The following is a 26,247-nucleotide window of genomic DNA, read 5'->3' as shown; positions in this document are numbered from 1 at the left end:
TCTTTTTTTTACTAGATTTATTTTATTTATTTATTTTTGGGCTGCGTGCGGGCTTTCTCTAGTTGCAGTGAGTGGGGGTTACTCTTCATTGCGGTGTACGGGCTTCTCATTGCGGTGGCTTCTCTTGTTGCAGAGCACAGGCTCTAGGCACGCAGGCTTCAGTAGTTGTGGCACACGGGCCTCGGTAGTTGTGCTCGCGGGCTCTAGAGCACAGGCTCAGTAGTTGTGGCGCACAGGCTTAGTTGCTCCGCGGCATGTGGGATCTTCCCGGACCAGGGCTTGAACCTGTGTCCCCTGCATTGGCAGGCGGATTCTTAACCACTGCGCCACCAGGGAGGCCCCAGTTGCTTGATTCTTAAGTTCTAATGACGTAGCTTGGTATTTCCTTTCATAGCAATGATCACATTGCGTGTCTTGATCATTTTCCACCCTACCCTTTGCAGACAGATCTTTACCCGATAAAACCTTGTGTTGGGCTTGATCTTAATCAAAAGAAAGAATGGTTAATTGAGCTTTTATTCAATTTAAGTGGGGCCACATGCTAAGTAGTAATGAATTAGGTATGAGAATCTAGAAGAGGAGCCTGGGAACTCATGGAGAAAAAAGTGAAACCTTGACTTTAACCCTTAAGAGTAAATAATATGGGACAATTATAGTTTGATGTTACTTCTTCAGAATTGACTGTAAACTCCTTGAGGGCAAGGACTGTGACTTACCCATCTGAGCATTGCTGGCTTTTTTTTTTTTTAAAGCTGGGAAACTATTCTAATTTATTTTATTATTTTTTTATTTGGTTTTTTTTCTTTTTGGCCGTGCCATGAGGGATCTTAATTCCCTGACCAGGGATTGAACCCATGCCCCCTGCAGTGGAAGTGTGGAGTCTTAACCATTGGACCGCCAGCAAAGTCCTGCATTGTTGGCTTATAGCACAATAGTGCTGGCACGGAATAGGTGCTTAGGAAATGTGAATTCAGTTTGGCTGCCAAGGGTTACTTAATCTGGTCTGTGTGAGGCACTTATAGGAATATTTAGGGATATGAGACAGACCCTCTTTCCTCATGGGGTGAATGTTCAGTGATGAATTGTACAGCCTTTTTGAGGAGTAATAAGGGAGAATAATCATTGATTCCTGGGATCTTCAGAGAGCAGGACTTGGAAACACAACTTAGATAAAGTAGAGGGAGAGAAGGGAATTCTAACTTGTGCTGCTGTGTTTGTTATGACAGAGAGAGAGAAGTTTTCTAAGACATAAACAGGGTTTTCCATCCATAGGGTGAAATTGAAAGTCAAAAGAAGCGTGGTTGCTTCTTTCTTTTGCTTATTTCAAAAAGAGGTATTTGGTTACTATTATGTGTTTGTAAAAAAAGCAGAAGTTATAGTTCTTGACCTGGAAGAAATAATATTGATCTGTTAGAACAGTAATGTGTAAATGCCAAATCGATGTTTAGATATTCAACAGTCAGTGCAAACAGGAAGGTTTCTTGGCCTAATAATTAGAAGTAAACAGGTTATTTTGCTTTTCAGGTCTAGAATCAATTGCTGATGGTGTTACTTGCAATGTCATGCTTATGGAGTGATTTAAATAATAAATATGTTAAAATAGAAAGGTCCATTGAAGCCAAGGGGGCCAAGGTGGGGTGAAATAGGTGTTTCCTTTACATTTGTATTGTACCTTTTTGTTGTTTTATTTAAAAAAAAATTGTTCTTTGAAGCCACTAACTAAAGAATAATCAAAATATATCGCTTGGTTTAAACATTCTTATGAACCTGAGTTTTCCTTGTTTCAGATTTAGTGGAGTTTAGCTTGGGTAGCCCCAAGAATGTGGGTCCCTTCCTTGCGGTGGACCAGAAGCACAACATCCTGCTCAAATACCGCTGCCACGGTCCACCGATCCGCTTCACCACCGTCTTCAGCAATGACCTCCGTTACGTGGCGAATGAGCTGAATGGCATCGTGGGAGGGAAGAACACAGTGGTGGCCATAGCTGTGTGGTCTCATTTCAGCACCTTCCCCTTGGAAGTGTATATCCGGCGGCTCAGGAACATCCGTCGAGCCGTGGTCCAGCTCTTGGATCGAAGCCCTAAGACTGTGGTAGTCATCCGGACAGCCAATGCCCAAGAGCTGGGACCTGAAGTGAGCCTTTTCAACAGCGACTGGTATAACTTTCAGCTGGACACCATCCTTCGGAAGATGTTCTCAGGAGTTGGAGTATATCTCGTTGACGCCTGGGAGATGACCCTGGCCCATTATCTGCCCCACAAGCTACATCCAGATGAAGTTATTGTGAAGAACCAACTGGACATGTTCTTGTCCTTTGTGTGCCCCTTGGAGACCTAGTCTGCCCTGCAGGGTACTGGAGGAATCACATTCAGTGACCTTCTCTATCACCTGCACTGCGGAAAGTTTATGGGTGGCCCTATGGAGAGATGGCTGCCATTGATATGTATATAAAATTTTAAAAAAGAGCTGGACTTTATATAATGACTTGTAAGGAGCTTAGAAAATGCAGATTACATTTATATCTACCTATAGGATTTTTTCCCATCTTGACTTATCCATGGGGGAACGATTATTAACAGCATTTACACACTATATTGCCCTTGTGACCAAAGATACTAGTGAGTGTGTTTGAACTAGCTTCTCCTGGGAGGGGAGGGGATACTGTGCTAAAAAGTGTGAAAAATGTTGTGACCTAAGTGGAAGGGACAAGTTTGGTTGGCAGTGGAGTGTTTGTAGCTTGGCTGGTAAAGGAAATTGAGCACATTTACATGAATAGCGTAATTGGTACATCTTCAGTGGGAAGTGAATTAACCCCAAGGCTTGTAGTCAGTGGCTCCTGTAACACACTGAAGACTGTTGTGTCTTAGAAGTTTCTCTTGATGATCCAGTTTTTTCTGAATTACTTGAAAAGGCCAGTTTCCTTGGTCAGAACTTTCTAATGAGAATATTTACAGTGTCTGGCTTTTATCTAGAAAAGAAGCAAAAGGGAAATATGCAAGCAGTATATGTAAAATCTGTGCATTGAATTGATATTTGCATTGGGTAATTCCTACTTATCTGATTAAGCTAAATTTTACAGGATGAACACTTATTCTAAAATAACCACTTTTGGAGCTGGAAGGGGAAAATCTATAAGGGAAAATTTATTTTTGTGTTCTGAAGTTTGAGGGTTTTAAGAATTGACTTTTATGTAAAGATTGCTATTGTTTGTTATAAAGTTGTGGAAATTATTTCCATCAATTTCGACTATTTCTTTTTTGGTTGTTATTTTGAATTGCATACCCAAATTAGAAATTAAAATCTAATTAAAAATTAAATTTAGCTATTGAAATCTGTGATGGGTTGATTTGGGCATAAGGTACACATATTCTGTCATGCTTGGAAGTAAAAGGTGCTGTTCCTATTGGCTATCTTAAAATAATTGAATTATCAATTTTACTTGACTGTCTTTACCTTATTAATTTTAAATAAGTTTAAATTAATTTGTGCCATTTAGTAAGTACTCTTTTCTTTTTGAGCTACAATAGAGTATAGTTTTTTTTTTTAAATTTATTTATTTTATTTTATTTATTTTTGGCTATGTTGGGTCTTCATTGCTGTGCGCAGGCTTTCTCTAGTTGCGGCGAGCGGGGGCTACTCTTTGTTGCGGTGCTCAGGCTTCTCATTGCGTTGTCTTCTCTTGTTGCAGAGCACGGGCTCTAGGCATGCGGGCTTCAGTAGTTGTGGCTTGCAGGCTCAGTAGTTGTGGCTCGCAGGCTCTAGAGAACAGGCTCAGTAGTTGTGGTGCATGGGCTTAGTTGCTCCATGGCATGTGGGATTTTCCCGGACCAGGGCTCGAACCCGTGACCCGTGCATTGGCAGGCGGATTCTTAACCACTGCGCCACTAGCGAAGTCCCTAGAGTATAGTTTTGTTTATCCCTAAATGAACATGTGAAGAAACTGGGGAGGCTTTAGAGATGAAGACAGATGCCTAAAGCATGAAAAAATGCACCCTTAGAAGAATGGGTCAAAGAATCTGGGTTTTTAACTTAAAACAGAGAGTTTAAGATCTTTCTTTCCTAGCCTTGAGGGCCACCTTCAAGTTTATAAAATAAATAAATATGATTTTAAATTATTTTCTGAGTCTGAAGTGGAGCAGGTAGTTAAATATATTAAGATGGCTTAATTTTAATGGCCTTTAACCTTTAGAGTGTCTAAGGATCACTTGGAATTTTTTTTTTAAGTTTTCTTTAAAATTAATTAATTTTTTTTGGCTGAGTAGGGCCTTCATTGCTGCGTGCGAGTTTTCTTTCTTTGAGGCGAGCGGGGGCTACTCTTTGTTGCGGTGTGTGGGCTTCTAACTGTGGTGGCTTCTCTTGCTGCTCAGCGTAGGCTCTGGGCGTGTGGGCTTCATTAGTTGTGGCACATAGGCTCTGTAGTTGTGGCACATGGCCTTAGTTGCTCTGTGACACGTGGGATCTTCCTGGACTAGGGCTCGAACCCGTGTCCCCTGCACTGGCAGGCGGATTCTTAACCACTGCACCACTAGGGAAGTCCCTCACTTGGAATATTGGATAAAAATGCAGAATTAGGGGCTATGCCTCTGGGAATTGTGGAATCAACCTTAGTGACAAATGCCCAGGAGTTCTGATGCAATGGTGGTATTCTACATTTTGAGAAACACTAAGGGAAAAGGGAAGATAGAACTAAGGAAATAATATTTTTTGTCTATTATTTTAGGAGCTTTTCCCATAACATTTAATTCTGATCATGATCTAATAGTGCAGATAATGGCTCCATTTTATAGATGAGGAACTTGGGTTTAGATTTGAACTAAAGTATGTGAGAGTCCATAGCCCTTTTCAACTAGAACTTTTTGGACTTTGTCAAGAGGTTTTATTTTTTATGAAAGAATTTTTGAGCATTTACTCAAGGATCACTGGAGGAGGCTGAGTCATGTCTTCCCAGGAGAATTTCAATTTCCACTGCCTCTCCAGAGCTTTGGAGTGGTACTACTTGTTTGTGCAAATGATTTCTCATGATCTCATCCCATTATTTTTTGATTTAGTGACATGTCCTAAAGATTTGATGACACAGTTTCTTAACGTATTCTCATTCACTCTGTCCTTCTAATGTGTCTTTCTATGCTCGTGTGGAAGTTAAAAAAAATGCCTAAGTGTAGAGTTTGGAATATTACCTAAATCATTCTCAGAACAATTAGATACTATATTTTAATTTCTTCTGAAAAGTTTATTTTAAGCCAATACCACAGAGTTGTGACTGTTAGCGTGCCAACCAAATAATATAGTTTATTTTAAATATATTTTCCATTATAAATGTAAAGGATATTAAATATAAAAATATTGTAAAATCTAGGAAAAGAAAATCTATGGATAGAATCCATAATTCTATCATCTGTGATGAGCATTAGCAGTTTGGTTTATTTTCTTCTAGGTTTTTTAAATCACATAGCTGTAATCACAGAGAACATGTAATTTTTATCTGTGTTTTTAAATTTAACGTACAAATATTTTTCTATGTTTTCATGACATAATTATAAAAGTCTGCCTAACAGTTTAGCTAAATGATATCATTATTTACATAGGTTGGCTATTTAGATTTATAATAAAATATTAAAATGGTGATTAATATATAATTTCATTGGGTTAAAATATCGATTTTTATTTTGGAATGACAGCATTAACTTCATTTAGTGGATCTCCTCATATTCTAGAACTCAAATGATTGATTTGATGCTACTTGTGAAAGGGAGAATCCATAATAAGGCTCTTCTATGAAAATTATATTTTATAAAAGTTAAGAGTAACTTTTCTTTAGCAAATATAAGTTTGTTCCAATATAATCCATTTTACCATTCTGAACAACCATCATTTTGTTAAATACCAACTGACTGATACTTCCCAGCTTCAGGTATTAAGTTTCAGATTGATACATCTGGGCGCTTGCCAGGAATGTGTATGGTAAGCCTTTATATCCGTGTGTTGCAAGCCAGAGGTGAGTCTGCTTCTGGGCCCTATTAAAGGAAATAGTTACCCAGAAAGTACTAGGAAATAAACGTCCAAGGGAAACAGCAGAAATAAGACCTCCCCACTCCGTTCCCACGCCCCTCCCTCCCCCCCCCCCCCCAAAAAAAAGCTGCTCAGCATTATCTTTGTAGATCTGGGTAAATTCAGCTTTTAAAGATTAGCTAGTCGCTCATGCCAGAAATCCAAGTGTATTCATTCTCTTGTGTTAAACATTATTCTCTCCAGGGTTTATGTCTACAGTGGAGTGCATTTGCCTGACTCCTCAGTGTGCAATAAATAAGTGTCTGGAAAGTGCTCTTTTCCTCTTTGAAAGTGAGACCACAGTCCCAGAGTGCTAGGGGCGCCTAGGAATCCTGGGGGAGGACGGGGGTGAGGGTGGAAAATCAGAGGGTTTTTGAGGGCATCAGTTTATAAGACGCAGGAGGTAGAAGGGCACAAAATACACTTCAAGTTCACTTCGTCTCAGAAGTGCACTTACAGCTTAACTTTTTAGAAAACGTGTGAACTTAAGTGTGTTACATTTTGCTTTTTAATATTCTGCGTGAAATGAGAGGAAGTCAGGCTTCTTTTAAGAAGGACGGTCTGCTGTCTTAAAGTTTTAAGGATCTTCTGGTGTTTAGGTCTAGATGCCCGTTCCTATTGGAGAACCAGACATTTCCTGTCTAATTCTAAAGCTGGATTGTAAGACTGCCTTGCGGGGGTGGGGGGGAGGGGTGAGGCGGGGGGAAGCAGTACAGAGATGACAGTCGAAAGTGTCCCAAAAGAAAAAGAAGCCACAGTGAAACCTAATGTCGTAGAAGACATCCTTTCACTGTTGCGCAATGGTTCATTCTCTGTTTAAATTCACCCCACAAGAAAATAATGTAATCTTCATGTTACGGGACCACTGCTTTATTTACATCGCAGATTTCTTGTCCTTTAGTTTGTCAGGCACACGATGGGGACACTACTTTCTGATTGCCATATTTGAAAAGCCGCGCTGTAGAAAGTATCCCCCTCCTCAGCCCCCGCACTTAAAGGCTGTACAGAAAAAGCGAAAGAAGCAGAGAAGGTGAATCTAAGGAGGGGGCAAGTCCAATGCAGGCAGTAACTTCACTGAGACGTTTAAAAAAGGCATCCCTAAAAAAAAGAAAACGTTTTGTTTACAGATTTGCTTCTGATTCCTCTGCGCGGTTCCAGTCCGGGTCTTGGAGCCGACCCTTGAGGGGAATGTCCGGGACTAGGGTCGGTACCTTTCTGGCCTGGGAATTTCCAGGGTGCAGAAAAAAAAGTCCACGAACTAAGTCCGTGCTGCTCCCTTCCCGCCTCCTCCGCCCCTCCTCTGTGCCCACGCAGCCCCTTTCGAATGAGAGTTGGACCGTATTCTGTATTTTAGGAAACAGGTCCTTAGCGTCCCCCGCCCCCATCCCTTTCTAGAGCCGTGAGCAGCAAGCGAACGCTATAAAGGGGGCCAGGGAGAGGGCCTGGCCTTCTATTGCCAAGAGGTCAGACGCCGAGTTCGTAGAGAAAAAGGCTGCTTAACTGTCGCTGCTGCTTATCATGTAACCTCAAAAGGAAACTGATCATCTTTCTCATGCTCTCACGTACTTGGGTTATTATCGCTGATTACAGCTGGAAACAGTTGATTTGCCTTTACGTATTTGTATGACTTGACTCTTCAAACACAAAGGTATATTTTTATTTTTTGATATTTAGTATGAAAAAGTATCTTAAATGCTTTTTTTTGGTGTGTTTTCTTTTCCCATATTCAGATTCTTTACTTTGGAGTCACTTTCTGATATTTGGGTGATCATACTTGTTTTGGGGCAAAATATTAGGGGGCAGTATTTTGGGGATGGAAAATTTGGGATGTTTTTATAGTTTGATAATGACTATGAATTGTGTCTGTTCGCCTTGAAGGCCCAGGAAAGACTAAGATGCTGATGGAAGAGGTTGGTAGAATGGGTGATGAAAGTATCATAAATCTAATGTAAAAACTTTTATTTAGCCAGTGAAGTAGCCTATGATACTCCTAGGTAGAAATCTCCCAGGAAGTTTGAGTATGGGCTTAGAGGTATACTTTCTCACCGAGGGTAGGCATAGAACTATATCTTTATAGAAAAATATATCTGAGTAGATCAAAATGTTGTATAGCATGTAGTTCTTATATTACCTTTGTAAAATGAAAGACATGTATTGCAAGACCATTGTATGAACAAAGGAAATCTCGAAGTTTGATGACTTGGCTGAACCCCCAGATCTATTACAATCGGGGATTTTATGTGAATAAAAGTGCATTTCTAGGTAGGATGGATTGAGATTCTCTCCATGAGGATTAGTGAACTGGCGGTATGGGGTAGAGGTGTCTCAGAGGATGACATTTATTATGTAAATTTTAAGCACTTTGTAATATATATTCCCTCACTTTAAATCTGGCTTCTAAAGAAATACATTATTGATCAGGTGGAATAATTTTTTTTTTTTGCCTCTCCTGTCAGTAGGTTGTTTAGACAATAAAAGAAGAGAAAATTTTCCAAGGCTTATTCATTCCCCTCAACAATCCCTGATAGAGGAGGAAGGAGATCAACCACACAGATCATCTAAACATTCAGATAACCCTAAAGTCTTTTTATTTGGCTTCAGAGTACAATGTATGATCTACCACCTCTCTTCATTAGAACATCAATTTGCTTTTGCTAAAGACACAGTTGGGTAGGGTACAGAGGCTATAGGAGAGACAGTCTGGGAAGAGTTAGCACAAGAGCTGGGTGCATGGGAGTCCCCTGGTGGCCTAGTGGTTAGGATTCCAGGCTTTTAATGCTGGGGTCTGGGTTCAATCCCTGGTCGGGGAACTGAGATCCGGCAAGGCATGCAGCGTGGCTAAAAAAAAAAAAAAAAAAATGTGGGCGCACAACAAACCTCGTGTTAAACGTTTAGCACTGTCCTTCCCAGCATGGAGGTGATGACCATGCTCAGCATAATTTATTTGTCCAGCTACAGACTTTTCCTCATTGAGGAAGTTGAGGCAAACCTCTCTCATTCTACTTTGTCCTGAAAGAAGTCTAGAACCAAAAGAAACCCTCTCAGAAGTTAAAGAGCTGTGGAGAGCGCTACTGAGAGGGAAGATTTTCTAATTATTCTGAGATGCACAGTGAACTGCTCCTGAGAAAACCATTTACTTTTGGCTCTTAGCTTACATTGGTCTGGTGGCCTCTTGATTTTTCCCCCCAGGTTAATAGGAAGATCAGGAGGCTGACTTCACCTTTTGGCTTTCTTGGCCTGATGCTGAACTCCTGATGGTGAGAAAGGTGGATATTCCTAATTCCAGATGTTACCTGGGCCTTGACTGATGTAGTCAAAGTGGGCGGTGGGATGTTTCTAAAATTTCTATGATTCTTGGATCTCTTAATCAATTTTTGAAGTTGCCCCAAAGTTACTATGAACTTTATAGGCATTTTACTGTGATTTCTTGTGAACTAAGATTTTTTTGATGGTTTAGCATCTTTTTAACCATTTTGAATTTCCACTGTTTTCCATGAGAAGAGGACGCATGCATACATCTAAGAGGGGAATTCAGCTCTCTGCTGACTGGCAGTTTTGGGGTTATGTAATCTCTAACAGGCTCAGAGAGCATCATGCCCCCTACAGTTTTGGTGAAGCCCGTCATTAAAGCTTGCATACGTGGTTTCTGATTAAAGCACTTCCTGTTCCTTTACTTTGGGACTGTCTGTGAGGTAAAACACTTTCCTTCCAAGCTAAGTGGATGAAAATACACTACTGCTTCTTGGGGGAGTTAGTGGATAGGGAATTTACATTTATTAAACACTCGTTTTGGGAGTTGACCAGCAAGATCTCATTCAGCCCTCATAATGGCATCTGAGGTAGGCATAATTAGGCTTATTTTATAGGTGAGGAAATTGAGGCTCAGAGGGATTGACAGTTGGTTCAAGATCCCCCAGATCGTAAGTGGCAGAGCTTGGATTTGAATCTGAGGGGCCGTGTCCCCATAGCCAGTGCCCTTGCCACCAGGCCACTGAGATATTAGCGGAGGTACAATGAGGAGAGGTCAACCTTTTCTCCAGGGCTCTGATTTCCCTAGGGTCCCTCCTTTTCCCTAGCTCACACCTGGCTACCATCTACTCCCTGTTCAGTTTTAACTGGTGGTTAGTTAGGGTAGTTGATAACCACCATAACCCTTCATATTTTAAGAAGACCACAGGGAAAATCTTTCAGACCTCAAAGAGTAAGTTAATGGTGGAATTAATGGGGGTGGTTGGGCTAATGTTTGGGGAAAGGCAGCCTCTTAGTTGTTGAGTCGTTTTTGGACACAACAGCTGGGATTATAAAGAAAGGGGAATCCTGCTGCTTGCTCACATTGCTCCCCTCAGGATGCTTTCTTCCATGCTGAAAAGCTAAGGCTTGGAAGAGCATTCCCAATCACACCTCTGGTGAAGGGCCCTCTGCTGCTGCTTCTGAAGAGAGGAGCTGCGGGCAACTGCCAAACCCGTTCACCTGCTCTCAACCATCCCTGCTATTGCAGAGTGAGTTAACTACCTGAACTAACTTCTTTGAGGGGGTAGGTCCCAGGATAGAAATTTGCATGTTTTGTATCTGGTGATTTTAAAAAAAATTTTGCATGATTCTTTTCCAGTTTGCATTTCCTATAGGCTCCGTAGTATAGGATGAGTGGAGTAATAAATAAATCTACTTGGATGGTATTTGTCTTTTAAGGCAGTGTTTCTCAAACTTTAATGTGCATAAGAATTACCTGGCGATCTCATTGAACTACAGATTCTGTTTCAGTCAGGCTGGGGTGGAGCTTGTAATTCTGCATTTTTAATAAGCTTCCATGTGATTCTGATATTGCAAGGTCCACACTCTGAGTAGCAAAATTATAAGGCTCCTTAAATTCCAGGTAATGAGAAAAATTATGGAGTTTTTCTATAAAATCTGCATATGTCATTTTACCAGGTAGAAAAATAAACTATGTCATGGTTATGTTACCATTACAATGGTAATGCTACATTCTCTATACATGATACCAAATATCTGAATTAAACTTCTCAAAAACCCGTTAATCAATTAGATGTTATATCATCTCTACAATGGCAATTTTTGGATACTTGGAGACACTAAAAATGAATTTCTCACTTTTTGTTCAGATGTTTAGTAGTGTGCAGATACTTTTAATATTGGCGATAGACTTTTGAACACAGTTTAGTGTTGGTTAGTATGTGTGCATTCCCAGCCCTCTGATTATTTCAGTCAGATTTGCTATTGGTCATGGCACCCATCTTTTAGAGTGGCTAATACTGCAAATCATGCCTTCTCAAAGAGGGTGATATTGCATACAAGAGGGCAAAATTGGTTCTTGGGGGGGCAATATCTCAGATATCACAATGGTTTGTGGCCCTCTAAAGGACCATTGTACATAAACAAATATATAGTGTACCTGTGGTTTTATTTATTTATTTTTTTGGCTGCGTTGTGTCTTCGTTGCTGCGCGTGGGCTTTCTCTAGTTGCTGTGAGCGGGGTCTACTCTTGCTTGTGGTGCGCGGGCTTCTCATTGCAGTGGCTTCTCTTGCTGTGGAGCACGGGCTCTAGGCGCGCGGGCTTCAGTAGTTGGGGCACGCGGGCTCAGTAGTTATGGCTCACAGGCTCTAGAGTGCAGGCTCAGTAGTTGTGGCGCACGGGCTTAGTTGCTCCGCGGCATGTGGGAACTTCCCGGACCAGGGCTCGAACCCGTGTCCCCTGCATTGGCAGGCGGATTCTTAAGGACTGCGCCACCAGGGAAGTCCCTATCTGTGGTTTTAAACTTTCATCAGGAGACAATTAGGGAAAAAATATCTACAAACTTCCTTAGTGGGTATGATAATGAAAGAAAGGTTGAAACACACAGCTGTAAATGCTCTTACACATACTTATTCAATTGAGGTCAAAAAGATTTCCCCCTGGCATGTTGTCTCTTTGTGTTTTGCTTTGTGTCTGCATCATTGCCATGGATTTTTTTTTTTTTTAGAAATTCACGTTCTTTTATTTATTTATTTATTTATTTATTTATGACTGTGTTGAGTCTTAGTTTCTGTGCGAGGGCTTTCTCTAGTTGCGGCAAGTGGGGACCACTCTTCATCGCGGTGCGCGGGCCTCTCACCATCGCAGCCTCTCTTGTTGCGGAGCACAGGCTCCAGACGCGCAGGCTCAGTAATTGTGGCTCACGGGCCCAGTTGCTCCGTGGCATGTGGGATCTTCCCAGACCCGGGCTCGAACCCGTGTCCCCTGCATTGGCAGGCAGATTCTCAACCACTGCGCCACCAGGGAAGCCCTTGCCATGGATTTTTAAAGCACCTGCTTCTAGAAGAGGGATGATTCCTTTTTTTTCATATTTCTTTATTTCAGGAACATTTTCTTCTATTATATCCTTAAATGTTTTAAATATTTTAAGAAATTGTGATAAAGTATACATAACATAAAATTTACCATCTTAACCATTTTTAATTATACAGTTCAATGGCATTAAGTACATTCACATTGTTGTGCAATCATCATTACTATTCATCTTTAGAAATTTTTCATCTTCTCAAACTGAAACTTCACATCCATTGAACAACGACTCCCCATTCATCCCTTCCCCAGCCCTTGGCAACCACTGTTCTACTTCCTGTCTCTATGAAGTTGACAACTCTAGGTACTTTATATAAGTGGAATCATACAATATTTGTCCTTTTGTGACTTGCTAATTTCACTTAGCATAATATCCTCAAGTTTCATCCAAGTTGTAGCATGTGTCAGAAATTCCTTCTAAGGCTGAATATGTTCCATTTTATGTACATACCCTGTTTTGTGTATCCATTCTTCCCTTGATGGACACTTGGGTTGCTTCCACCTTTTGGCTACTGTGAATAATGCTGCAATGAACATAGGTGTATAAATAATCTGTTTTTAGTCTCTGCTTTCAATTCTTTTGGGTGTATACCCAGAAGTGGAGTTAGATCATATGGTAATTCGATGTTTAATATTACCATTTTCTATAGCAGCAGTACCAGGTTGATTTCTTTTTAATACATTTTGTGCAGTGCTTGGCCGAGTGCAGTGAATATATGACAGAAAGTGATATGAAGTTCAGGGTAAATAATCTGCTGAATGATTCAGCATCACGACTATTAAATCAACCTCTCCTACACACTCACCCTTGCGTGCCCACGTATTACAATGTATGCACTTTTCAAACAAGTGCATGGCTGGGAATTTAGAAAATATGGGTCAGATCCTTTTGAAAATGTGGACTATTTACCATGGAATCCCACATTTAAAAGAAACCTAGAAAGGCTTGTGGGAGATTTAAAGGGGTCAGAGCTACAAAGGTGATCCACAGATGTGAATGAAGACTAACCGAACCGAGAACATGTTGAGGGTAGGAATTGCAGGAGTTTGGATTTTCACCCTCCTTTCCTTTCCTCCGTCTCCTTCCCTCACCTCTGCAGTGTATGTGCATGGTCACTCCATGAATTTTGGTTGAATAAATAACCCAGAGTGGAAAAAAAAAGTGAAAGAATTTTTTATTTTTTTATTTTTGGCTGTGTTGGGTCTTCGTTTCTGTGCGAGGGCTTTCTCTAGTTGTGGCAAGCGGGGGCCACTCTTCATCGCGGTGCACGGGCCTCTCACTATCACGGCCTCTCTTGTTGCGGAGCACAGGCTCCAGACGTGCAGGCTCAGTAGCTGTGGCTCATGGGCCCAGTTGCTCTGCAGCATGTGGGATCTTCCCAGACCAGGGCTCGAACCCGTGTCCCCTGCATTAGCAGGCAGATTCTCAACCACTGTGCCAACCCGGGAAGCCCGAAAGAATTGTTTGTTTTCTAATCTGTGAAAAGCTATTTTGAAGACCGTAAGAACTTTCTGTTTTATACCTCTGTCCAGGGTAAAGGAGGTGGGTTTAATTAGCAGTGGAAGACAAGGTTTGGAGAGATGGAAAACGAGCACTGTGCAAGGCTGCCGCATTTACCCTTGGCCTCTCTAGTGTCAGGGTAGAGGAACTGGAGCTATCTGAAGGACGGCCGATGCTGATGTATCATGGACCTTCCCAGCCCTGCTGTTCTGCGCTGATGTTTCTCAGCTTTCAAACAGCCAACGGAAACAATTTTGTTTTTTTTGCAGTGTTGAACAGCATCCAGCATTAAGATAAGAAAGTGGTTCTTAAACACAACACTAATGTCAAAATCTAGGGATGGCCCCAGATTGCAGCCAAAGTGTTTGTAGCAGGAGGAGGTGGAATGTGTAATGATAATATTTGCGAAAGGACATGCTGTCTCCATCCCATACCTCACTTATGTTTGTCAGTTATCCACGTTTCTTGTTCATCTTTGGAGCGGGGGCTTTCTTAAAATGAAGATTAGCCTTTAAGAAAGATTACCGTTTATATCTTTGTGTAAATTAATTTTGAAATCCCTTCTTGCAGTTTTACTGGAAGAGAAGGGCACCTGATCAGACTGCAGATACGGGGTGAGATGCAGTGGCAGGAGCAGCACAGGGAATGAAATGTGAAGGTTAAAATAAAGCTTGAGGCCTCCTCTGTGCTCCTGCATCTTCACCCGGCCTCCATGTTTCTGTTCATGGTGCTAGCACTCTAGCAATCTCAAGGCCTTCCTTGGGGTGACCTCTGACTCTGTCCTCCCTTTCAGTGTTCAGTCTTGTAGACTATATGTCTGAAATGTTTCTCTAAACAATTCTCCCCTCTTTCCGTTCTTATATAAGCACCACTCAAGTTTAGTTCTTTATGACCTGTCACCTCTAATATTGCATGGTGTCTGTCGTGATCATCTACACGCAGCTGTCACTTTATCCTTCCTAAAGCATGGCTTTGATCATGCTTTTCCTAGGTTCAAAAACCTTGACTGGCTCCCCGTGGCTTATCACATTAACTCCAATGTTCTCAGGTGGCATCAGGCCCTGTAGGGTAGGGCTCCAAGCTTGACTCCATGATTCTCCTCTTCTATATTCTCTTCAAGTTGGGCTGGTGGTCCAAAGAGGCCAGAATGCTTAACAATCTGGTATTAAATGGAGCTTTGAAAAATGAGTATCAACTACAACTATCACCATTGAATGTATGCTGTGTACCAGGTGTTATGTTGGGCATGTCATGTACACTATCTCATTTAACCTACATACTGACTGAATTCAGTGATGTACCCATTTTATGGATGAGAAAACAGAGTCTTAGAGAAGTTAATTAAAGCTACATGGCTGTTAAGTGAATGAAGCTGGGATTTGAATCTAGGTTTGTTTGACTTCAAAACCCTGTGCTTTTAAGAAGGGATGAAGAATATTACAGGCAAGAATTCTAGCTTGGATAAAAGTTTGGGACAACAATTAGTGTAGTGTTTTCCAGGATCATTTGTAAGACTGCATGTTAAGTAGTAGATAGAAATATGAAGGGATAGTGCATTAGTCTGCTAGGGCTGCCATGACAGTATTACAGACTGGGCGGCTTAAATAACAGAAATTTGTTTTCTCACAGTTCTGGAGGCTGGAAGTCCAAGATCAAAGGGCCAGCAGGTTTCTCCTGAAGGCTCTCTCCTTAGCTGGCAGATGGCTGCCTTCTCACGTGGGCACATATGGCCTTTCCTCTGCACATATGTCCCCGGTGTCTCTCTTTTAATAAGGACATAAGTCAGATTGGATTAGGACACATCCTAATGGCCTCATTTTAACTTAATTATTTCTTTAAAGGCCCTTATCTCCAAATACAATCATACTCTGAGATACTGGGGACCAGGGCTTCAACATATGAATTTTGGGGGTACACAATTCAGTCCATAACCGATCTGAGGCAGCTGGATTTTGAAGGGTATGAAAACGAGGCATAGGGATTTAGTTTTGATATGGGAGGTCATAGGGTCCAATTGTGGTCGAGCAGGGCTTTCCCAAACAAACTTCCAGCTGCCCTTAAATGTGATGCTTGTGAGAATGCGGACTACAGGATCTGTGGGAAGCATTTTGGAGAAGGAACTTTTAGTACTTTTTAAATTTTTTTACAGTGGAATAAAGGAGCAGAAAGAGACAAAACATTAAGTCCTCTAGACAGTTCTAGAAAAATGAAGATAGTCTTTCGGTGGGGGGTAAAGGAGCCCAGGGGGAGCTAGTTTGGTTTTAGTTCTGTCGATTATACTCTTGGCATCATGGAATTAGAACTCAGAGAAAAGGTCAGAGCTGGAGATAGGAATCTGGAGTTTTTAATACAGGTCAGAGTTGAACCTGTGGGAGTGGGGAAGCTTGCTCAAAGTTCAAAACAGACAGGAGACAAGAACTCTCAGGTCTCAAACTGCTTTGCCATCACATAGGTTTGGAAGATAATACAGAAGTTTTCCAGGACCTCTTTGGCTAAAATAGAATCTCTGGCTGTCTCCCTTTGCCTTGCTTTGTTTTTCTTCACAGCACATTATCACAACCTGGCTTTATATATATATATTTAAATTTTAAATGTTCTTTTCTTTTTCTTTTTCTTTTTTTGGCCGTGCCATGCGGCTTGCGGGATCTTAGTTCCCTGACCAGGGATAGAACCCTGGCCACCGGCAGTGGAAGCGTGGAATCCTAACCACTGGACCACCATATTCCACCATATAAAGGGGAATTCCCCTTTATATTTGTATAGCTATTTTATTATTGTCTGTCTTTCCCAGTAGAATGCAAGCTCCATGAGGGCATAGACTGTTTTTGTTCAATAGTTGTGGCACATGGGCTTAGTTGCACAGTGGCATGTGGGTTCTTCTCGGACCAGGGCTCAAACCCGTGTCCCCTGCATTTGCAGGCAGATTCTTAACCACTGTGCCACCAGGGAAGCCCTGTCCAATAGAATTTAAACTGATGATAGATTGCTGGATATTGCCTTTTTATCTTCTCTTAAAATAAATTTTTTTTCCTTAACAAATATCTTCAGATAAATGAACACACAGACACATATATTTGAAACTCTTGAAATATACAGGCTAAAAACTTAGTTTCCTTTCTGTTTTTCCTTAAATTCTGCTTTCCCTAAATCATGATCACATAGTCCCTTCTCTGCAGTAGAATCTCGTTATGAGAAAGTAGGTGTGACTTTCTTGAAAAATCCTGGTGTTTTAGCAATCTGGTTACTCTTATCAGATCATCTGTTTGCATCTACTCTTTTTGTTGTAATTTTCATTAAGGTTACTTGTGGAGTCCTTGGTTTCTGTCAGACCTCTCTTCCTTTTCCTCATCACACCTGTATTTAAAAATTCACCTCTCATCGTACCTATGTGGGTGCTAACAGTCCATTCAAACATAAGCCTATCGCCTTTCTCTATAATTTTCTCCAGGAGGGCTGCTGGTTATGGTATCGTGTCTCATAAAATACAGCTATAGGTAGGCTAGCCATTGAAACCAAATCCACCCTCCTTCTATTTTCCAAGGAATCATAATCAAAGGTAAACCTGAATCTGCTTGTATTTCATACAGGTGAAGACTCTTGTTAAATCTAGTCCCTCTTTTTCAGGTAGTCTGAGTGGTATAAATGGCACTAGAAATTTTTTTTTTTAAACATCTTTATTGGAGTATAATTGCTTTACAATGGTGTGTTAGTTCCTGCTTTATAACAAATGAATCAGCTATACATATACATATGTCCCCATATCTCTTCCCTCTTGCGTCTCCCTCCCTCCCACCGTCCCTATCCCACCCCTCTAGGCGGTCACAAAGCAACAAGCTGATCTCCCTGTGCTATGCGGCTGCTTCCCACTAGCTATCTGTTTTACGTTTGGTAGTGTATATATGTCCATGACACTCTCTCACTTCGTCCCAGCTTACCCTTCCCCCTCCCCGTGTCCTCAAGTCCATTCTCTAGTAGGTCTGTGTCTTTATTCCCGTCTTGCCCCTAGGTTCTTCATGACCATTTTTTTTTTCTTTAGATTCCATATATATGTGTTAGCATACGGTATTTGTTTTTCTCTTTCTGACTTACTTCACTCTGTATGACAGTCTCTAGGTCCATCCACCTCACTACAAATAACTCAGTTTCGTTTCTTTTTATGGCTGAGTAATATTCCATTGTATATATGTGCCACATCTTCTTTATCCATTCATCTGTTGATGGACACTTAGGTTGCTTCCATGTCCTGGCTATTGTAAATAGAGCTGCAATGAACATTTTGGTATATGACTCTTTTTGAATTATGGTTTTCTCAGGGTATAGGCCCAGTAGTGGGATTGCTGGGTCGTATGGTAGTTCTATTTTTAGTTTTTTAAGGAACCTCCCTACTGTTCTCCATAGTGGCTGTAACAGTTTACGTTCCCACCAACAGTGCAAGAGGGTTCCCTTTTCTCCACACCCTCTCCAGCATTTATTGTTTCTAGATTTTTTGATCATGGCCATTCTGACCGGTGTGAGATGATATCTCATTGTAGTTTTGATTTACATTTCTCTAATGATTAATGATGTTGAGCATTCTTTCATGTGTTTGTTGGCCTTCTGTATATCTTCTTTGGAAAAATGTCTATTTAGGTCTTCTGCCCATTTTTGGATTGGGTTGCTTGTTTTTTTGATATTGAGCTGCATGAGCTGCTTTTAAATCTTGGAGATTAATCCTTTGTCAGTTGCTTCATTTGCAAATATTTTCTCCCATTCTGAGGGTTGTCTTTTGGTCTTGTTTATGGTTTCCTTTGCTGTGCAAAAGCTTTTAAGTTTCATTAGGTCCCATTTGTTTATTTTTGTTTTTATTTCCATTTCTCTAGGAGGTGGGTCAAAAAGGATCTTGCTGTGATTTATGTCATAGAGTGTTCTATGGCGCTAGAATTATTGGGTAAAGTAATTTAAAGCAATAGTTGTCCAACAGATCCGGAATTCCTCCTTAATGGTCTATCACAATCACTGGGGAGGTGTTTTCAAGGGCCATACAACCCCATTTTGAAGATCGTAGTGGCCAGAGAACACCTTACTGGTGGGAGTGTATCATACCTCTCAGGTGTGCTGGGGGAAGAAAGGGGTTGAGAATCACTGGTCAAAGATTCTGAGAGTTAGAACAGACCACATGAAACTAAAAGATGACTTTGTTTCTATCTATCCTCTACTCTTTATCACAGGCTGGTCTTTTGGTCCCCCAGACCCTGCTTGCTAGCATTTATGGAACGTTTAAACTGTATAGGATGATGTAGGCTGATAGGAAGAGGAAACTCTGCAGGGCAACATGTAATCCAGAATGAGGTTAAGAGATGAAATTTGAGCATGCTTGTTGGAAACAGAGAAAAGTGGAAGGATGTTAACAGGAGAATCTGTCTACTGAACCTCATGTCTAATTTAGTGCATCTTTGTTCATTATAATAGTTTTCTGACCTACAACTTCTACAGCTATGATTTTAAAAAGAATACATTGAGTTTCTTCCTAACAGTTGGATTGCACAAGTGGGAAAGTACTCTGGGGGGAAATGCTATGCAGACAAAAGGTATGAAAAGTTTTTGTTCAATATGTAATCTATTCTCCCTTCTTCTCTCAGCCACACACATACATGTAGGTTGGAGATTCACTCAATGGTCATAATAATTTATGGGAACTGGAAGGGAACTAACATGAAGTGTCTAGGATGTATCAGATACTTTACGTACGTTGTACATTATCTCGTGTGGTCTTAGCAATTTGATTTAGATATTAATAGTCCACTTTATATGTGAGTAAACTGAGCCTCAGAGATGAAGGACTTGCCCCAAAACACATAGCTGGTCAGTGCTAGAGCTGAGTTTGCAGGCTTCAAAGCCATGATATTGCAGTGCTTCTGAGCACTTTTGCTTAAAGGAAGGGTTCGTAAACTTCTTCTGTAATGAGCCAAATAGTAAATATTTTAGGTTTTGTGGACTAAGAGACAAGATAGAGGATATTATGTAAGCACTTACATAACCATTTAAAATGTAACTTTTAAAAAATGTAGAAACCATTCTTAAGAGACAGGCTGTGCAATAGGCCAGATTTGGCCTGCAGGCCATAGTAGTAAGCAAAATCAATTTGGGGGGAGGTGAGGTGATTGTTTGAATGAATAATTGTCATTAATGTTATATGAAATTTGCATAGTCTTTTAGTAACTGAGAGTTCAGATTTCCTCATTAATGAATTCCAATGTTAAATTATCCTTTCAATTCACAGCAATCCATGTTTGTTATATTTTGTCTGCTAATGTGGATGGTGGTTGGGAAAATTTCATAACTGCGTATTTCACCTTAATCTTTGGCCATTCTCCCAGGCATTAACTACATAAGAGATAAAGTATATATAAACACCTAACAGAGTATTCAGTACATGGTGTAGTTACTATTAACCTTATCAGTAAATGAAAGTATTATTATATTGTGGGTCTATAATTATTTTTTATTTTGGGGGTAATGATGTCTCTCCTGTACATGGTCTAGGTTAATGTCTCCTTCTCAGCTCTTAAACATTTTTATAATTAGTCTTTCTATTTGTTACATACTACTGTCCTTGTTTATAGAAATTCAAAATAAATCCCTGTAGACTTATGTGAAAAAAGCAAGCCCCCCCAACTCCTCCCCCAACAAAAGCCCCCTAACTTCAAGTTTTAAATTCTGAATTAAAAGTTCTAGAAGAAAAATTCTTCTTGATAAAATTTTTCTTCATATAAGGCCCTAATCAAATTTGACAAATATGTGTCACCTGTGTTTAAAAGGAAGGGAAAAGATTATGACTGAAAATTTTGAAAAAGATAAGTCAACATATAAATCTGTGCAATCAACATGTTTACTAAACAACTGTGTACTGAGCATTTAGAAGTATGGTATCCTATTTCTATATTAACAAGGCATTAAGCTCAAATTAACCCACCTTTCAAATTTAACCTTTTCTTCTGGGAAAAGAGGTTTAAGTCATTACCTAAAGGAAAGTAGAATAATGCTGGGAAGATTGGTAGCTTCACGCTTTTGCAGATGCACATGGGCCAATATCTTACACAAAGGAAGAGTGAAGGGTTTTTCTCTCAAAAATCTTCTTCACATAATTACTTCAGATCCCAAATTCAACTATGAAACGTTCAGTCCTTTGGGCTTAATTAATTGTCTTCAGATTTTTTTCTCTTTAAAAAATAATTATTCCCATGAAAGGTAACAAAGTTGTTTATTTATATTACAATGTGAATCAGTTTATCAGCATTTTCTTTTTTTAAAAAAAATTTTATTTTATATTGGAGTATCGTTGATTAACAATGTTGTGTTAGTTTCAGGTGCAGAGCAAAGTGATTCGGTTATCAGCATTTTCTTCCTGAAAGCTGAGCTAACTTCCCAGAGGATGGAAGTTTTTTGTAGTAGAAGGATATATAGGGAAGGATAATTCTGGACTATGTGTTACCATCTGGAGTCTATAGATTTGTGTGGGAAAAGAGTGGCAAAAAGGAAAATGGAGAGGAAAAAGGGGAGTTGTGTGAAGATACTCTTCTTTCTTCACCATTCTGTTTCATGCAGCTCAGATTTTAGTAACTTTTAAGGCAGGCAAGAATTGACAATATTCCCACATCCAGTATATATGACGGTGGTTTCTTTTGTATGTGTGGAAATGAAATATCTGAATTGTCAACAAGGCAGAGAAAGCAGAAGCATCCACAGAACTTGTAATTCTCTGCCCTTTTAGACAAAGCTCACCTTATATTTTGATGTGTGTCTATTATGGATAAAGTTCATTATTATAAATAGAAACCAGGAAACACCCTCATGAACTAAGAACAATTTACTCTAAGGGTGAATTTTAGGAGAGTGCACTTGTTTCATGTGGGTGTTTTATGTGAGTTTGGATCATTACTTATTAGAGATTGTAGTATACCAGCTAGCCCTTCAGACCAACACTGAACATTACTCCATCATATATAGCATATGATTTTGCACAACTCATACACACAGTTATAGTATGTGAATATTTCCTCAAATCCAATGGACAAAATTTTCATTTCTTTGGAAATGAAGTGTTAAAAAAAGGGGGAAGACAAATTTGTCTTCCAATTTACATACTGGGATTTCAATCTGTTGCTAGACTGGAAGGTATTTCAGGGTATTGTAGCACTGCTGTGATTCAACCTCTGTTTACAGGGCATCTAATTGATTGAGATGTTCAGCTGTGTGACCTGGCTTTGTACAAGCAGCATCTTCTGCCCATCCATTAGAGGACAGGCCTTGGGTACCTACTGGAAAGCAGTGGAGTTACTTTACATCATGGACATCATAGCTACTCAGAAAATATTTGTGGGACAAAATGTGGCACATTTCATAGGTACTTTAGGCAAGAAAAAGCTCCAGAGAGATGTCTCCAGGGGTACTCTAGCATTAATTTTGCCTTGACACAATTGGTGCATAATATGCAAAGTTGTGCATACAGTATTTAGAGGCGTTACAAGTTCATTCTGTCAGCACTGAGGAGTGTTCCGAGATGTGCATATCTTTCACTAATTCATCCTCATAATGATTAGGTTACTAGATGGGTATATTTACCTGCTTTGACAAATTTCCTCAACGGAAATATAAGGGTATACTGTGCTTTGATATCAGATGTTAATAATTTGCTGCAAACAGGACCTAGGAAACTATTTCCAGAGATAATTTTTTATTCTTCCCAGGCAAAAACACACAAAATAATGTGTTACATCATTTGTAAGGAAGCAGTTTATGGCTCTTACTAACTACAGCTGTCTGCGTCATAGCTCAGTAGGTCAGATGTTGTAGGTATTCTAGGAAGTATGTGAGTCTCAGTAGAGCTGAGTATATGTATCTCAGTAATAGTATCTGAGTGTATGACCAGAATGTTTATACCTCTGGATATAAGCTCCACAAAGACAGGACTTTTTGTCTGAGGTACTACTGTGCCCCAGTGCCTAGAAAAGCACCTGCCATTTAGAGGGCACTATCATATTGAAGAATAAATGAAATTTAAAAATATATGGTCTAATTTGTTCCTCTGCATTAAAAAACTATTGAATACCCAGAAGTTTAAATGTTTCCTGAGGTGTTAAAAAGTGTTTTACATTACTATGGAGATAATAAATTATTATTTTTCAGAGAAAGCATCAAAAAGATCAATGTATTACATAATATATCTGTTTTGAAAGATCCTGAAAGCATTTTACATTCTTTACAAAGTTGATATGAACCAAAGAATCCTGGGCAAAGACAGCTGAGCTTTTTATATTTGTAAGATATAGGAAATAGTTTTATAGTATCCAGGTGCTGAGAATGAAGGGATTCTAATTCAGGGGCCAAAGTGTCTATTTTGATGTCTGTGGTGTTGCACGTAAGTAATTTTGGAAGCATTTATATTTGTTTCTACCAGCCAATTAAATGTGTACTACATAACAGGTTGTTGGCTACTTACAAGGGATACATGTCCTGGGAATTTATAGTGGAACAGAAGAGACAGACTCACCCAAATGGATAATTTCAGTACAGCTTAAAAGCTATGATGGAAGTCTGTGTGGGGATGCAGAATAGGGGCCCTTATGCCAGTCTGGGAGTGAGAGTGAGGGTGGGGAGGAGGGAGGGTCAGGGAAGGCTCCAGGGGTGTTGGATATTAATCTGAGTCTTGGGAAAGATGAGTGTGAATTGGCCAGGTGAGGAAGGGTAGAGCATTTTGTGCAGAAGGAACAGCGGAAGCTAAGTCCCAGATATGTGAGCAACTATATTCAGTTTGGTAATACTGCAAGTAATGAGGAAGATGAGGCTTGTGAGGAAGGCAGGGCTTGGACACCTGCCATCCTACGAAGGTTGAACTCGATGCTAAAGATGATTGGAGCCATTTGAAGGATCTTTAAGTAGAGTTGAGGAATTTTTAGATTTGGGTGTATATATATGGCATGCTGATGGCAGTCTGGAGGTGGACAAGGCTAGACGGGCAATCATTTGGCTCAGGTGAGAGATGAAGTCCTGTCTTGGACAGTTTAAATAGAAATGGAGAAGAGAGGAAGGTTCTGGAGTCAGGTGTTCAACAATTGTTGGTCCAATATGGAACTATTAGTTTGAATGATATATTGTCTACATCCTACCAATAAAATAAAAAATCTTCACTTACTAATTTATTTAAAAAACTGTTATTTCTAAACCAGAAAAAATAGTGAGAAGAGCAGTATTGTTTTACATTTTCACAAATCTCTTAAGGTCTGGCTTTATAGAAGACAGAGTGTATCTTTTTCTGCATTTAATTTGTTGCAATATGTTGTTTTGGTTGAAGTATATAAAGAAAATCTGTCCTCATACAGCTATGTAGTTGGAAAAAGAAGAACTGTTTTAATAGTCATTTCAGATAATTGTGTATATTGTTTTTTAATATTATACCAAAATAAGTGGTAATTCCTTAAGGGACAAATGCACTGTGGAATCTGAAACCATATCAGTGAACATTTTGTACTCTGATGCATTAATATCCATTGGTCTCTCTTGCACCTTGAATGGATCTTTTACCCACGTGTGATTTTTTAAGGTCTTGCATTGTTCATTTGGAGAATATTACTCTATTGAGTTACGCAAATTTTGTAATGTTGCCGCCTTTCATTATATAATACAGAAAAAATCATATTTGTTGATAACATATCACAATTGACTGCATCAAAAATGTCTTCCAATATTGGGAAGCTCTCAAGCTTAGGGTGTCAGAAGTTTCCCAAATTCTAATTTTCATTTGAAGGCTTGAATTTTATCATTGGGAATAAATACTGTCAGTTGTTTCTTGACAGGCTTGCTTTGTTCATAAAAAAAAAACACAAAAACTGACAAATACCCAAATCTGAATAACCAGTTTGTCAAGTAAAATTGGTGTTCCATAAAAAATAGAGAATAGTTCAGCTCACAACTCAAACAGTATTTGATTAGAACAAATGGCAATGTCATATCATATCATTCAACCTAATAGACCAAATGCCTTTCCAGACAATTGTCATAAAATATTAAAGATATATATATTTCAAGGGTCAAGTCTTAATAAAGTTAGTAATTATTACTGTTTCATCTATGACTTTCTTAAGTGAAACTGGCTTCTCTCTCTTTTTTTTCCTTTTTTCTGCAAATGGGTAGTGGTAAAGAATACAGTGATGACTAGTTCATTTTGTTGCCATTGCCTTCACTTGTTGTAAGGCACCAGCAATTTTACCCACCATTGTTTTAGTACCATCAGTGCAAATGTCAACACAACTGTTCCAGGATAAATGATGAGATTCAAAAAAATTATTGTATACTTTAAATGATTCAGCAACTCTTTTTTAAAAAATTTATTTTATTTTACTTATTTTTGGCTGCGTTGGGTCTTCGTTGCTGCACGTGGGCTTTCTCTAGTTGCAGAGAGCGGGGTCTACTCTTTGTTGTGGCGCCGCGGGCTTCTCATTGCGGTGGCTTCTCTTGTTGCGGAGCACGGGCTCTAGGTGCGCGGGCTTCAGTAGTTTTGGCTCGCGGGCTCTAGAGCGTAGGCTCAGTAGTTGTGGCACACGGGCTTAGATGCTCTGCGGCATGTGGGATCTTCCCGGACCAGGGCTCGAACCCGTGTCCCCTGCATTGGCAGGCGGATTCCTAACCACTGCGCCACCAGGGAAGACCCGTTTCAGCACCTCTATGTTTGTTGTCAAGCATTCATATGAAAGATCTTTGATGATTAGCTGGTGCTGACAGCTGATGAATACAACCAAAATAGCAAGTCCAGACAGTCAGCAGATCTATCCATTTCTAAGGCAAAAGTGCAGTTCCGCAGAAAAGATCAGTTTTAAAGTTTGCAGTCAAATCTTTAATTTGATGAGTTACTATAACATTGAAAAGTGGCAGTGCCATGGTTTCTTTTGCTGACTTTTCCTCTAGAAGGCATTCAGCAAGATAAACTCTGCCAGGCTTTACTGTTCTTTCACCTATGATGTTCACTTCTTCAGCCAGTTATGCTGTAAGATACTTCACTGAATTTTTCTCCTCAGGTTTGAAAAGCTGCACCAAATAATTTTTGGCTTCTCAGAAGTTCATTACATCTTCATTTAAAATGTCAGTTCCTTTTTAAAAACTCCGAATGACTGGTCTTAAAATGGTGTTACAACTTAACTGGCATCATATTACTATGCAGAAATGTCCTATTGCATAAGACACAATAAGGTAAATTATTAACATCTATAAAGCCAAGGAAAAGATAGCATCGTTATATTTTTATTTTATACTTACAGTTCCTTCCAATTGCTTTGGAATAGTTTTCTTCCTTTCATGAGTCAGGGAACTCTCTGATCTGTCATT

At 39.8% G+C, this 26,247-nt stretch overlaps 2 protein-coding genes across 5 annotated transcripts in view; both read left to right on the top strand.

Moving 5' to 3' along the window:
- The window catches only part of NXPE3 (neurexophilin and PC-esterase domain family member 3), a 54,677-nt gene extending 51,359 nt beyond the window's left edge, over positions 1–3,318 (top strand). For all 3 annotated transcript variants that reach the window (XM_057546117.1, XM_007163994.2, XM_007163996.2), the window contains one exon: positions 1,788–3,318. In XM_057546117.1, the coding sequence (XP_057402100.1) occupies positions 1,788–2,338 (551 nt within the window). In that variant the 3' untranslated portion in view covers positions 2,339–3,318. The remainder of the gene's footprint in view (positions 1–1,787) is intronic.
- Positions 3,319–7,458: 4,140 nt separating this feature from the next.
- The window catches only part of NFKBIZ (NFKB inhibitor zeta), a 34,822-nt gene continuing 16,033 nt past the window's right edge, over positions 7,459–26,247 (top strand). The window contains exon 1 of one of the 2 annotated variants that reach the window (XM_057545853.1): positions 7,459–7,697. The gene's annotated coding sequence lies outside the window, so the exon portion shown is untranslated. Of the gene's footprint in view, positions 7,698–10,483; positions 10,549–26,247 lie in introns of those variants that run through there. The other variant, XM_057545854.1, reaches the window with a different exon arrangement.

This window comes from Balaenoptera acutorostrata, chromosome 4 (assembly GCF_949987535.1).
Source record: "Balaenoptera acutorostrata chromosome 4, mBalAcu1.1, whole genome shotgun sequence".
NCBI lineage: Eukaryota > Metazoa > Chordata > Mammalia > Artiodactyla > Balaenopteridae > Balaenoptera > Balaenoptera acutorostrata.
This window is presented reverse-complemented; position numbering and strand designations above follow the sequence as displayed.